Source organism: Mollisia scopiformis, assembly GCF_001500285.1.
Source record: "Mollisia scopiformis unplaced genomic scaffold LY89scaffold_20, whole genome shotgun sequence".
NCBI lineage: Eukaryota > Fungi > Ascomycota > Leotiomycetes > Helotiales > Mollisiaceae > Mollisia > Mollisia scopiformis.
This window is the reverse complement of record NW_017263600.1, coordinates 414,764-427,717: the sequence shown is the minus strand read 5'-3', so window position 1 is coordinate 427,717 and position 12,954 is coordinate 414,764. Positions and strand designations below refer to the sequence as shown.

General features: G+C 44.8%; 4 protein-coding genes across 4 annotated transcripts; 1 reads left to right on the top strand and 3 right to left on the bottom strand.

Moving 5' to 3' along the window:
• Positions 1-1,085: 1,085 nt before the first annotated feature.
• Positions 1,086-2,633, bottom strand: LY89DRAFT_755911 (uncharacterized protein; the record flags this gene model as incomplete). The annotated part of the gene is made up of 1 exon (XM_018221359.1): positions 1,086-2,633. One exon carries the CDS (start codon positions 2,631-2,633, stop codon positions 1,086-1,088), a length of 1,548 nt encoding a protein of 515 aa, XP_018067172.1.
• Positions 2,634-3,184: 551 nt separating this feature from the next.
• Positions 3,185-4,054, bottom strand: LY89DRAFT_687770 (Glyoxalase/Bleomycin resistance protein/Dihydroxybiphenyl dioxygenase). Its single transcript, XM_018215573.1, has 4 exons — positions 3,872-4,054; positions 3,743-3,820; positions 3,427-3,656; positions 3,185-3,374 (listed from the first exon to the last, which is right to left on the bottom strand). The coding sequence occupies exons 1-4, from the start codon at positions 3,890-3,892 to the stop codon at positions 3,284-3,286; spliced, it is 420 nt and encodes a 139-aa protein (XP_018067171.1). The 5' UTR covers positions 3,893-4,054; the 3' UTR covers positions 3,185-3,283.
• A 730-nt stretch (positions 4,055-4,784) lies between these two features.
• Positions 4,785-5,724, bottom strand: LY89DRAFT_672938 (uncharacterized protein; the record flags this gene model as incomplete). The annotated part of the gene is made up of 4 exons (XM_018213317.1): positions 4,785-4,824; positions 4,876-5,032; positions 5,068-5,462; positions 5,522-5,724. The coding sequence occupies 4 exons, from the start codon at positions 5,722-5,724 to the stop codon at positions 4,785-4,787; spliced, it is 795 nt and encodes a 264-aa protein (XP_018067170.1).
• Positions 5,725-7,004: 1,280 nt separating this feature from the next.
• LY89DRAFT_699440 (uncharacterized protein) lies at positions 7,005-10,894 on the top strand (the record flags this gene model as incomplete). Its single annotated transcript, XM_018217056.1, has 7 exons — positions 7,005-7,074; positions 7,275-7,568; positions 7,712-8,134; positions 8,237-8,329; positions 8,516-9,211; positions 10,350-10,667; positions 10,704-10,894. 7 exons carry the CDS (start codon positions 7,005-7,007, stop codon positions 10,892-10,894), a joined length of 2,085 nt encoding a protein of 694 aa, XP_018067169.1.
• Between the last annotated feature and the right edge of the window lie 2,060 nt (positions 10,895-12,954).

Sequence of the window (12,954 nt, the reverse complement as noted above, 5' to 3'; positions counted from 1 at the left end):
ACAACTGTTCAAGACCCCGGAACATCCTTTCAAAAATTATCAACACACCACACTATCTTCCCAACGTTCCATTCAATTACAGAAAATCCGAGCTTCAACCATGACCCAACCATTCTGCGACTGTAGTGTATGCATCAGAATCTCTCAAGAAAAGCACCGGCACGCTCGTTTTTCAAAGATACGGAAGACCAAAACTTGGGGCAGCTTCTCGGAAAGATTTTCTGCCATTTGTGTCTCATACTTGACTACTTCTGTTGCATCACCGTACTATTCATGTTCTCCGCCATATACTTCGGCAACAAACTCGAGCCCATCCAAAAAGATTGGGTACCTCCCAAAGCAGGATCACCAGGGAGCTGTCGGGTGATTCACGACTGGGAAGACGCACTTTTAGCTTTCTATGGCGCGCGTGCCCCCGGTCTATTGATCGAGGGTGTCTTTTGGTTTTGGCGCCAAGATATGTTGGTGAATTTGGAGCGGAGCTACGATATTTCGATGTCCGACGAAGCGCTCATCGAGTTACTCAAAGAGAAGGAAAATCATCTGCTGGTACTTAAGGAGCGAGCAATTGCGATTGGTAGAGTCGTTGGGCCGGCAGTGTTCCTGCCATTGTATGTTGGGAACGCGGGGTTGTTTGAGAGATACTTCACGTATGATCCTGCAGAATGCCATCGAATAAAGTGACTTCACTCGCGACGCTCACTTTTCCAATATGCTTCAAGTATCTCAACTGGGCTCTCGAGCATGAGTATCCTTCACAAGATATATCTGTCCAATCTCCAAGTCGTGTCTTCTTGCCACAATCATCAGGAATCTTTGGATTGCTCCAGTTCTGCTAGGCCTCTTCAATCAGGAGCATTCTTGGGATATTATATGTCTTGACTTGTCATCAATCTATATCCACAAACTCATCCAAGCTCTGAGTGTTAGAGTCTTATTCTTTTCGCGAATGTTCCTTTGGAAATTGGAAAACAATCTTATGTTTTGGTGAAAATCAGTCTGAGAATACGTGTATTTTTGCAGAACTTATATTTGATGATTTCAGCCGCCCTTCAGGCCCCTGTTGGAACAGAACGGGCTCGTGATCATTGAAACCTCACACTCAACGCAGTACTAGTCACCCCTTTCCACGCCGCCACAAGGAGCTTCAGCGCCTTCCCTTGCTTTTCTTCCAGCCGCCACTTCAAATCCCCTTCTCCATCATCACCTTGACCAGGATACTCATCAATGCCCTCAAAAGCCTTTTTGATTCCCCCAAGTTCCCAATTCTGGGCTGGCTCTTCGAGATCCGTGTTATCCCAAGAATTGTCCTTTGTTATCTCAGTGTCGCTCAACTCGTGATGGCTATATTCGGTGGCAAAATGTGCCATCCATCTTGGATCATCGATGCTTTTGCACATTCCGAAATCTCTCCAGCAAGTAAGGACGACCAATAGTCCCTTATTTTTCTTCTTCGTCTCCGTTTCTTTCCTGGTAACATCCGTCGTGTTTTCTTCCAGCTTTTGTGAAGAGACTTCCCCAAGGCAAACTTCCCATTCCAGTGCACAGAGCTTACACCTCCTCACTCCAGTCCACTGTTTTGGATTCTCAAAACTCCAAAATGTTCCAGAAACATGCGAGCAAAGACTCCTGACTGCCAAAGCGCTATTGCCTGAATTCAAATTGCGCATCTCTTCCTCAATGAGCCGAAGCACTTCAGCGTCGTTTCGATGTTTTTCTAGGAGAAACCAAGAAAATTGAGTGCGGTACATGATCCTTTCTTCCCCTTTGGTAGACCCAAACGAAGGAGAAGATTTAGAGACTGAGAAACTTGCATCAACTCCATAGCCTCCCCAAAAGAATTTTGGCCCTTGGTTCTTATTTTTCCGTCTTCCAAAGGAGATTGTGATCGCTGAGAACTGTGAAAAATCCTGGTTGCGGTAAAGCTTCATGGCCAGCTGGAGTTTAGAGAAGTTCATCGGACGAGGGAATATGTCATATTTTGGTACTCGTGGCCATCGGGTCTGAGAGCAACTGGGCGTGCTGGTCTTCGTGGAGGATCTACTGAGTTGTCTTACTGTCGGACATTGAAGCTCAGTCGTGTGCCCTGTGTGTAGAGCCTGACAATAAGTACATACAACAGCAAAGTCGATGTGTCTGTCGATGCAGAAGAGGAGAGATTTGTATGTTGTGCGTTGTAGTGCGGTTTCCGTCTCATCTTCCGACTTGCTGGGCGGTGAACAGAACGGGATTTCTTCCATGTACACGCCTTCATCGTCATGTGGTTCCTCTTCTGGGAGGATCGTGTGTTCCCGGAGATTAGAAGATAACCTTGCTCGACGGGCCGCATGAGCTATCTCTAGCACAATATCACCTTCCTCTTTGTCCAGCCGGCTCACAACACTTTCCAATGTTGCCTCTGAAAGACATCCTAGATCGCTGATTGATGCGAGTGCTTCTCTAAATTCCTCCTGGGAATTTCCGTCTAGTTCTCCGTATCTGGGGACATTGATGTTTGAAAGTTCGGAATCGGGCTGCCAGACGACGTTGTGTCCTTTATTGTTTGGCACGGACTGTGTTGTCTCTAGTTCGAGAGATCTCCCAGCGATTGGCAGAGTCGAGACCACACATTTGGCTTCCCTTGAAGCTTTCATTGTTGAATCGACATGCGTGTTGATAATCAGGATTATCAGAGAATTCTATATTGTTTTATTGACAAATTATGGTGTTTTAGAATTTCGGGAGACAATATTGATCATATGCTTTGTATCGTGAGGAGGTTCAGAAGACAGAATTTGGACTTCAGATATGTGATGTGCGAAGAACACCTTTTCAATCAAAGTGGCGAGTCCAATTGAAAACGAGGTGTAGTGTCCAGATTATGATTTGGACTGAACGCACCGTACCTAGGTATGCGCTTGAAAGTCAGGTTAGCGTCTTTCCAGAGTTTCCGCCACTACTGCTCCACACAAAAACCGTCCTGCTCGCCTGTTAGCCAATTGAAATGAAATGTAAAAGACATGCAAATATCGAAAACACAGGCTGAAGATCAATTGCAGATTTGCTATCCCGAACTCTTCTGCAGACCTAAGTCAGAGCGCTCGTGAAGATTGATAAAATGTCTCTCTCGCTTAGAGTCGGGACTAACCAGGCGAAAAGGGGCTTAGCCGAGAACGCTTGTGGGAATCTGCATCAGAATGGAGACAGGGACCTCAATTGAAAGTACGGCTACCACGTGGTGAGCTCCGAAACAGCAAAGGCATCAATTCAAATCTCTATCTTGCACCATGCAGAAAAACTCTAATCATTCCTTTGACCACAACCCCATAACATTTCCCTCAGTGTCCGTGAAATAGGACACAAATCCCATACCACCAGGAATCTCTGTCTTCTCCCTAGTATTTATGAGCCACCTATGAATTATGTGGAGTCGACTAAGCAACTCACAAATACAACTTCCCACCCTTGCTCTCAACCTCGGCCATTTTCTTGTCAACACTCTCTACTGTGATAGTGACTCTGACTCCAACTCGTTTCAATTCGGCATTATCTGGATGGAGAGCGGCAGAAAGAAGGTTCTCGGCTTCAACTTTGACAAGGCAGCCATTCGTGGAACCGTGACTGAAGATGGCCATGAATGAATCGATGGGTGAGCTGCCGAAGTTTGGGAATGACCACTTTGATGTTGTCACTTACTTGTACGTTCTTTTGAGGCAGTTGAAACGAATGAAAATGGAGAGAATAAGTAAACGGGTAGACGTACACCAAAGACGGCAGAGTAGAACTCTTTGGCACGATTGAGGTCTGTTGCTGGGATCTCGACCCAGGAGATGCAGTTGCGCTTGGCGTTCGTCAGCAAGTCAAATCATATACTTTGGGAAATAATACCTACCATAGCGGATGATTCTGACATTATGTTTGCATTCAATAGAGTATATTGTGTTGTGCTCAATAATTTGAGATGAGAAGGAAGAGACAAAAGAAGCTGGAATTTATAGACCTTGGAAGCCATTACTTGCTTTTTCGAGTAGGCTTCATCACTAAACTGGGGTGGGGAAAGACTTTGTCCCGTGTGTTTGCTACTCTTCCAATGAGACAAACAAGTGATAACACAAAAGCTCAATCGACCAGTGAGATGGCGCTGCAAAACTTACTAATTAACATCGGCTGATCAATGCAAGCCCCATATATCACGCACCTGATATCGCGACACCTTCGCGTTCTTGTTTTGTGATCAGAACTTGTTTCTGGGTTCTGGTTGGACCATATTCTTATCTGTAACTTCTCATTCGATGTGGCTGTTTTGGCTCTGTCTGTGCGCGGCGCCCACGTTACACAAACCACTCACCGCTAAATTTTCGGTGTACATTCATAGGTGGACCTCTGGTGAGGCTTTGGATAATTGGCTGTAAGATCTTAATGCGTACGAAGTATCGTTCAGGTGTGAATTGGGTCCTGCCGTCCCGCCTTCAAGTATCCGCTCCTCAAACCTTTTCAAACCTGATCGTGATAAAACAAGTCAGCAAATCCATCGTCAATGGCTATGACTCTACGGTACATTCCAAAGTCTGATGAGCCTTTCCACATCAAGCAGCAACTGTGCCACTCTAAATGATATCACTCCTATCAGCTCTCATCAACGATCCACAAATCCTCACTTTGCCATGGAGAGAGACTTGGGCTCTCTTGATAGAGTCAATCACTTGATATAATTTCATGGCAGAGAATTTCAGGGAAAATCGATTCTTTTACTACATGAACTATCGACTTGAATACTGTACAAATATGGCATACTGATCTCTCAATTATGGATGAAATGAGACAATTCCGTCCCGGAAAAGCGCCCTGTCATCCTGTAAGTAGATGCTCATGAGACATTGATGGGAATGAGTTTACCTGTAAGCTCGACGAAAAAGAACACAAAGTCCGATCCGAGTTGGTACATCGAACTTCAATTTGTGCTTGTCTGCTGTTTGTCTGACTTCTTTACCAACTTCTGCCTCCACGATCGCTTCCTCGATAGTTATTCTTGACCAAAATATGTCTTCGTGTCCTTTTCAGTGATTCAAGCACACCAACTCGACTCACCACCCTCTCGAAAGACAGTTGGTGCTGTTCTCAAGTCAGGATATGGATAATCAGCCTTAAGCGGTGCGAGGTCTGAGTTATAGGATGTAGTGTAGCCCATCGATGTCAAGGCATTTGTGAGCGTGGGGCCAAGGGTCATTGCCCCTTCACAAATTTGCTCTGCAACCCATTGAAGATACGTCCCGTCAACATCTTTCAGTTTCGTGCCTTTGAATTTTCCGAACGGGAGGACATGCTCTCTAGGTCGGGAAGGTAGTTCATATTTGTCGAGAGGTCCAGAAGACTGAAGGTTGGACAAGGAAAGAGGGGTTAAGATAGCACGGGCCAATCCTGATTTTGATGGTGTTGGCTGGGAAGAAGCTCGCGCCGCCAGAGCAGCCTTCAAAGTTGGACGGCTTGACGGAATATCGTTCTTCATAAGCCAGTCTATGTATATTTGGCCGCACTCGTCTACAGTCTTCCCTTGTGCTTGCTGAAGTCGAATTGATACGAATCCGAGAGACTTTGGGACGAATCCGGAGTCGCATTGCCAGTGGGAGCAGTATACTCTTCGTCTTGGTGCTCAGGACTGAGCTGAGAGGAGAGTTGATATAATGGTTGGGAGGATATAGCGTATGGCGAGAACCTCGCTGTCTGACGTGGGGTTTTGGCCTTCATGAAGTATTGTGACCATGCGTTGAAAGTTGATGTTCGGTGCAAAAATCAAACGCGAAGAAGGCCACACTCTTTCCAGGCTGGACGCGACATGTTATTAATCACTAATCGATCGTAACTTTCGTCATTTCCAGGTAATTCTGTTATTCTGTCTCTGCGAGTTCCTTCCCAACCCGTGCAAGGCTTCAACATTTCCTTCCTACTAGTATTACTCCCAATATCATGATCCTCAAGCCTGATGACTATTAGAGAACGAAATGACTTGCACTTTTTCCCACACTTAAGGGACCGGGAAGACATTAGGAATATGCAAGCACGGCGAACATAAACTATGAAGAATAATCACCAAATGATATATCCATTTTCATTTGATTTTGTGTGTTGGTTGTTCGGAATGTCTTGCCAGTGCTGCAGCACGGTGCTGAGGAGGAGTGTTCAATTGGCTGACAAGATGTTGCTTCGGGTTTGGAGAGTGATAGGATGCCTGGCTATTATTCAGTATACATTTGTTGACTATTGGGATGCGAACTTGTTCCAACCTCGAGTCTGAGAGTGAAAGCAACATTCCAAATTTAGTTTTTCGGCATCTATAACATTTATTTTTTCCAATTCGATTATCTATTTGGCATTGGTGGAATAAATTTCCAATATCTTTGAGATGCTCACCCAGAGCTGCAGCCTTGATTCACTGATGTTATTACATAAACCATTTTGGAAGCCTCAATTGTTCAGCAGGCGGAGTTACCAACCTCAGGCTCGGAAAGAAAAGGAGACTGGATGAGTCAAGATTCAGGTAGGGTACAATTTGGGATACAGGTGATATTGTACAGGAATAGGCGAAATCAACATAAGTGCATTAATTCTTAGCCATAATATCAAAAATTAAATCATGGAGTGGCCTAAGACCGAGAGGAACTCTGAATCTCGAAATATACACTTAAATTGTCTGGGAAACTCTAGGACAATGTCTTCTTATATACCATTCTTTACAGTATCCAAACTCCCATCAGAATCTCGCTGCAACATTTCTTTTATAGAAACACGCGCTGAGGCGGAACCCACAGGGTAGGTTACGATCCACCGCCCGAACTCTGTGGTCATCAATATTGTGAACATCCGAGAGGGTTACATTCGCAATTAGCAAATTTCCTCGTCCGAAACTCTGCATATGTCAGGGACCTATCGTCTAGCAAGAATGTCATGACCCCAGGGTGACCCCCATGCACCGTGGCGTTGCAGTGTGGCTCCTGTTGGCACCCATAGTCTGATCGCTTCGTAAGGAGATGCACGACGTTATTATTCTTTGGCACTTCCCCTTCTTCTCTGCTGTAGCCTTGCTGTGCCTCTTGAAGAGTACTACTGTTGCTCGTGAACAAATAGTACAGTTTTTTCAGCTCCAACTGATCCAAAGAAACTGCTTCTATTTATCATAGTAAGAATTATCCACCTGTCAGTGTTCAAATTATTTACTTATGCAGGTCCAACTCTCCCACCACAGAAGTTGCCATGGCAGTCCACCTTCCTGCAAGGCTGATCAGCCACACGGATAACAGTCTTCAACACCAACGATCCTGTTCACAAAGTCGATCACTTTGACATAATCACCTACACATGGGGAAAGACGGTGCCACCATACAACTGCGGAATAGATGGAGTGAACTGGAATGTGCCTATTCAAGAAAAGAAGTTAGAAGACATCAAGAGGTTGATGATCAAGGCGAATGTGCAGTACCTATGGGCCGACTGCATTTGCATCAACCAGGATGATGAGAAGGAGAAGGCAGTTGAGATACCGAAGATGTACCAGTACTATAAAAGTGCGCGGAAGTGCTACATACTCATGGATAGTACGTCAAGTCTTTCCTATACCTCCCATATATCTTGAGAGACAAGTTATCCCAGAACTATTTGACGACATGTTTCTTTCTTCTCCGCTAACAAGCCTTCGTCTGTTGAAGATCTGAACAGCCCCATACTGACTTGCCTACAGTGGATGAGGTTTGGGCTCCGCAGGAGATAGTCGACAATCTACATTTCATCGACCACATACTCTCTCACATGGGCGGTGCAGCCCTTGCGACAGAAGCCAAGCTGACTGAGAACATGACAAACCGACTGACCATGTGGGCGAACGAGAACTGGAACTTTCGTATTGACGCCTCAATAGTACGATCTGCTGCTATCGATATGGGCGTGTTGAATTGCTACTCGACGTGCATCAGCCGTGTCAGGTCGCTGTTCGAGAATGACTATTTCACCAGAGTGTGGACATTCCAGGAGATGCTTCTTGGGAAGAATATCACCATGTATGGGGTACACAGCAAGACACTGGCTATTTATCCCTTAGGTGATCTCGAGACTTGGATGGATCTGGCGACAGACTCCAATGATAAAACATGGAAGCTACAGGGCTGTGGGTTGTTCCAAAATCTTATTCTTACTGGTCTCGTGCGAAGCAGCGCCTTTCTGGGTGAGAAAATCGTTTTGGATTATTTGTTGACTCGGTGTCTTCTAGGGATTGAGACTTCCAGAGTGTTGAAAACGGCATCAGTCAATGCAATCTTAAATATAATAGATGAAGACTGTCTCGCTCTGGATATCTTGCAAAGTACATCCAGTTATACCCTTGCTTCTTGTTTCGTCTTTTCTTTTTGTTTTTTTATTCTCTAGCGTAACATCTGAACTGGTCAGCGCTGAAGTGCCTGTTCTGTTGCGGGGGGATGAGATCACAGCTAGTCCCATTACATCTCTGCTCTCAAGACCACAATTGGAAGGATTGCTGATCTGTCCATAGAGCAAGTCAAAGGACTTATCAGCGCCCGAACTGATATCATAGCTGGTGGTCCTAGCTGGTGGTACGAGAATCGCAAAGGAGTCAGCAACATATTCTCAGCCATTTCAATCACCCCACGAAAATGTGGACAAAAGGTTGACATCTTCAGAGGTCTTCTCGGCATTTTCAGCGGCTTGTTCACGCCGGAGGAGGTTGAGAGAGACTTGAGTGGAGACGACATCGAAAAGATCTCCTTCGCTTTTTTCAAGCAGCTATCCATCAAGACTGGGCATGCTTGGACTAAGCTCGCCATAAGCAGCGAAGAGAGAGGAGTGTACGACTGGATACCAGTTGCCGCAAAGAATAGCAAGCTTCTATCCACGGATATCTTCGCAGCGGTAGTTAATTTAGGACGACTGAATCAAAAAGGCCTGGCTAAAGCAGTAGCAACGACAGGCTTGAATGGAGCCCCACGCAAGTACATGAAGATCCAAATCAGCAAGGAGAATAGGGGCTTTCAATTTACCTTCAAAGGCTGCAACTGCGGAAAGACTGTGAAAACTGGTCTTTTCAGCAGTGAGCCAATACCCACCTACGACCAACCCAGAAGCGTATCTGGGGACGAAACAGGCAGGATACTTGTGCAATGTGCGATAATCCTGGGGAGCCTCATTGATCCCGGCCACGACGTCGTTGAGTATAGGGGAAGACTTCTCCGTAAGCTCCAGCCGTATTGGTAAGAGCTGAGGCCACTGCGCGCGGCCCACTTAAGCGAGAACCTCAAGATCTCACCTAGTTTTATATCTATTATTATAACTGCAACTTCTTATGGCATTCTCTAATATTATGATTGTAGATTAATGAATAGTAGTTAAACCTCGCACAACAATTACATCCTCAATCTTGCAAATCAAACGCTCTATGTACGGCCTGAAATCACGTGAATCTACTCGATCCCATAACTTTTGCAGCTCCTTTTTTAAATCTTTTTTACTTTTTGGTATATAAAGCAATTTTTTCAATTCTTTTTTTATTTATCGCCAAACTTTCTCAATAAAATTTAAATCAAATGAAAAAAAAGGCTACTTAAACCCGCAGATTCTATACTAAAATCTTAGTAACTGAGCACTCTTTTTATACACTTTTGCGCTATCTTCTATAAAAATATATTTCGGCCCTAGGGTTTTAAATAGAAAAAAGACTATAAGTTCAAAAACTTACTAAAAGTACGCTTTAGAGTATATGCCCTTGCGTTCTGGAAGCTTTTCCATAAAAACTAATAGTAATTTATAATCCTAGCCTAATACCCCCCAAATTATAACCGTAATCCTTCCTAACCTATAAACTAACCGGATGCAATTAAGGCACCTCCTCTTATTTACCCTCCTAGTCACCCAAATCCTACCATTCTTCCTAATCTTGAATATAACTTCATTATATTAAATAACCCTCCTCTAATCACCCTTTTACTTACTATTATTCCTATATACTACATAATCTAATATACTCCACCATCTATAATCCCGCGCAAAGCGTAACTTTTTTTTAGTTTGTATTTTTGATATATAAAGTTGAAGGCATATAATGCAGCAACGGTAGCCTACGCGGGCTAATTTTCGACGTATAATTCGAATAGAGGAAGCGAGCCGTAATAAAGCCTTAAAGCTCGAAAAGTTCATCCTGCGAAAAGACTAGTCTTTTAATATAGTGCGAATACATTAATGTATTGTTTTAATAAATATTAAGTAAAGTTTCGGGAGTTTCTTTTTGCGTTCTCTACAGCTATGTTCCTACTTAAGAATGCGGCGTACAATCCTTTTAGGCACTTGGGTCTCTTGGACGATCTCCCTTTAAGATTTACCTTGCCTCTGCAAGCTGCGGATAATAGCGCGTGCAAAAGTGGGCTATTCTCCCTCATCCTTTTGGAGGGGTAAGCTGAGTATCACAGGTATTTCCATCTTCATTTTTGAAGCCATTACCGCGGTTGAAGGAGGCTCTCTGGGAAACCGTGAAGCCATGGCCCTAGAAGACGACAGGATTGTAATGAGGGATGGTCTGGGCTTGGTACAAGTCGACGATGTTGGCAGAGCCTTCAATCTGGCTGCATTTGGAGGCGATATCGATGCCTACAAGTCATATGCCAGCGGTTGCAGAAGCACTAAACTTCACAAAGGTGTAGTTCCCAAGTTACCATGACCGAGGGGCAGAGCGTTGGTGCGGGAGGAGCTCACACACAGCATTACGGACTTGATGAGGAATTATGGATACGTCGAGACTGGAGGATCTGGGAATTTGTTGATATGCAGAACAAGTCCTGTCGGTCAGTACAAGATCATAGGAGTCTGTATAGATGTGTCTATTGAGAGTAAGAAGGGGAATCATACAGTTACCATTCGATAGTTCACAGTCTGCAAGATTCAGTACTTAGGGAGGCACTAATACATTGATAATTTCAAGCCAAAAAAAAGGAACTCTCTTAGATTTGGACTGTGAAGGTTTTCTCTTCCTACCCATAAGCGAATTGATCGAAGTGAAGCTTTATACTCGCTGTGAAGTCGTTGAAGACCCCGTGGGGGTTAAATGGGGTGTAAAGGCCCAGATTTCACGTTGCAGAGCAATCCAGCAGACGACAACTATCCAGACAGTATTACGGATCTATAATGGAGGTCTGCTGAGTAGAGACTCCTGCTACTAGCACCTGAGCTCTTGGCAAAGCTATAATGTGGCCTTCCTTGGCATCAAGCGCAATTCATGATGATGTCTGTAGCTCTTGCTCCGCTTTGATTGCTATCATGCCGGATTGTTCTTGATATGGATTTGGTCAAACACTTTGCATCTCATGGTAAGGTCACATATTTGCTATTCATCACAAACTGTTGCCAAGCAATGAAGGTAGGGGAAGCCATCTGTCCAAAAAGGAACGCAAACTGATACCAACGTACTTAAGCACTTCCTCTGAACCCTCTGGCTTGGTTGTTACTGAAACATCATTGAGTAAACGGGAAATAAATTGTTATAAATATTTTATGACTCCATGTCTCTATTTCAGACGAAACGGAGTTTCATGTTAGCAGATTCCCTTATTGACCAGACATCGTAAACTTGGTCTCACAGCCTCTTCAATATTTACTCTTACTATAGCATATCTTGTTTTCAAACTAGGCTGGGAATTAAACTGGACTTTGCTGAGCAGACTTAGCATGCCGCGAACTATACTCGCATCAAGAAATGAAGGGGATTGCACATGGCGGGCCACTAAGATATGTTGAAGTGCGGTTGTTACTGGTCTCAAGAAGGCTAATCCACTTGTAGATTGTGGAAGTGTCACCTCAAGCCCCTCTTAGAGTATCTTGTCACGACCATTTGAACAACAAGACTAGACCCTTCCATAAACGACGACACGCCTGCTCGAGAATAGAATACCCCCCGGGACTACGACACCATTTCTCTGCAACGAGACCACCCCCACACCTGTACGGCAACGAATTCCTACACGAAGTCACTTCTCAGCGACAGAATCACGCTGGATACGCTACCGCACACACTCCTTCTCCTGCGAGACTCCTCACCACTAGGGCACACTTCTCTAAAGGATAATCATAGCCTAGTCGAATACTCTCTCTACAACAACGCTCCTGGCGAAAAGCGCTCCGTTTGTCACCTCTTCAGCCGTTGTTCTACGAATACCTGGTCCTCCACATAGCTAGAAATCAAGGAATTGGGAACCTTCTCACTCTTACTTTTATCAGCTGCCTCTCCTCTCCTCTCCCCTGTTCCTCCCTCTTCGACGACAAATTCACGGCTGTATCGTTGCGAGCGGCCAGAGCTCGCACCTACCCGACGATCTTTAAGGTAATCAAAAAATTCTTCTTGGCTTCTAATCCATTGAGCTGACAACAGGGACACAAGTTTCCAACGACAAACTCACAGCTGCATCTTTTGGAGCGACCGAAGCTTACGTCTCCCACAAGATCCAAGTGTTTGGTAATCCAAACCCTTTCTTTGGCTTCTAATAAATTGAGCTGACAACACGATCCCCTAGAGTACTATGCGATGTTGCGGAATACAGGCTATCGAGACACAGCAGCAACCCATACAACCTCCTCACAGATTCTCTACTCCTCCTCGTCGATTCATATTCCTCTTCGCCAAAAATCTTGTTGTGAGCAACGGCTTTGCAAACAACCTCGCTGCAGATAATCGACTCTTTCGCGTCCTCTTCCTCCTTGTCGAATCATATTCCTCTTTGCCGAAGATCTTGTTGCGGGTAACGGCCACTATCTGCTCCGTCGTGTCCTCTGCCCCCTGTCGAGTCCATATTCCGATTTGTCAATAATCTTGCTCTGAGCAACAGTCTTGCGAACAACCCCCTCACAGACAATTTATTCCTCCACGTCCTCTTCCTCCTTGTCGAACCATATTCCTCTTCGCCGAAAATCCTGTTGCGAGCAACGACGTTG

Coding starts and splice junctions, on each gene's coding strand:
- LY89DRAFT_687770 (XM_018215573.1), bottom strand. CDS start 3,892: ATGTCAGAATCATCCGCTATG. Junction 3,657..3,742: donor TCTACTCTGCCGTCTTTGGT/GTACGTCTACCC, acceptor ACAACATCAAAG/TGGTCATTCCCAAACTTCGG. Junction 3,375..3,426: donor AAGGGTGGGAAGTTGTATTT/GTGAGTTGCTTA, acceptor CATAAATACTAG/GGAGAAGACAGAGATTCCTG.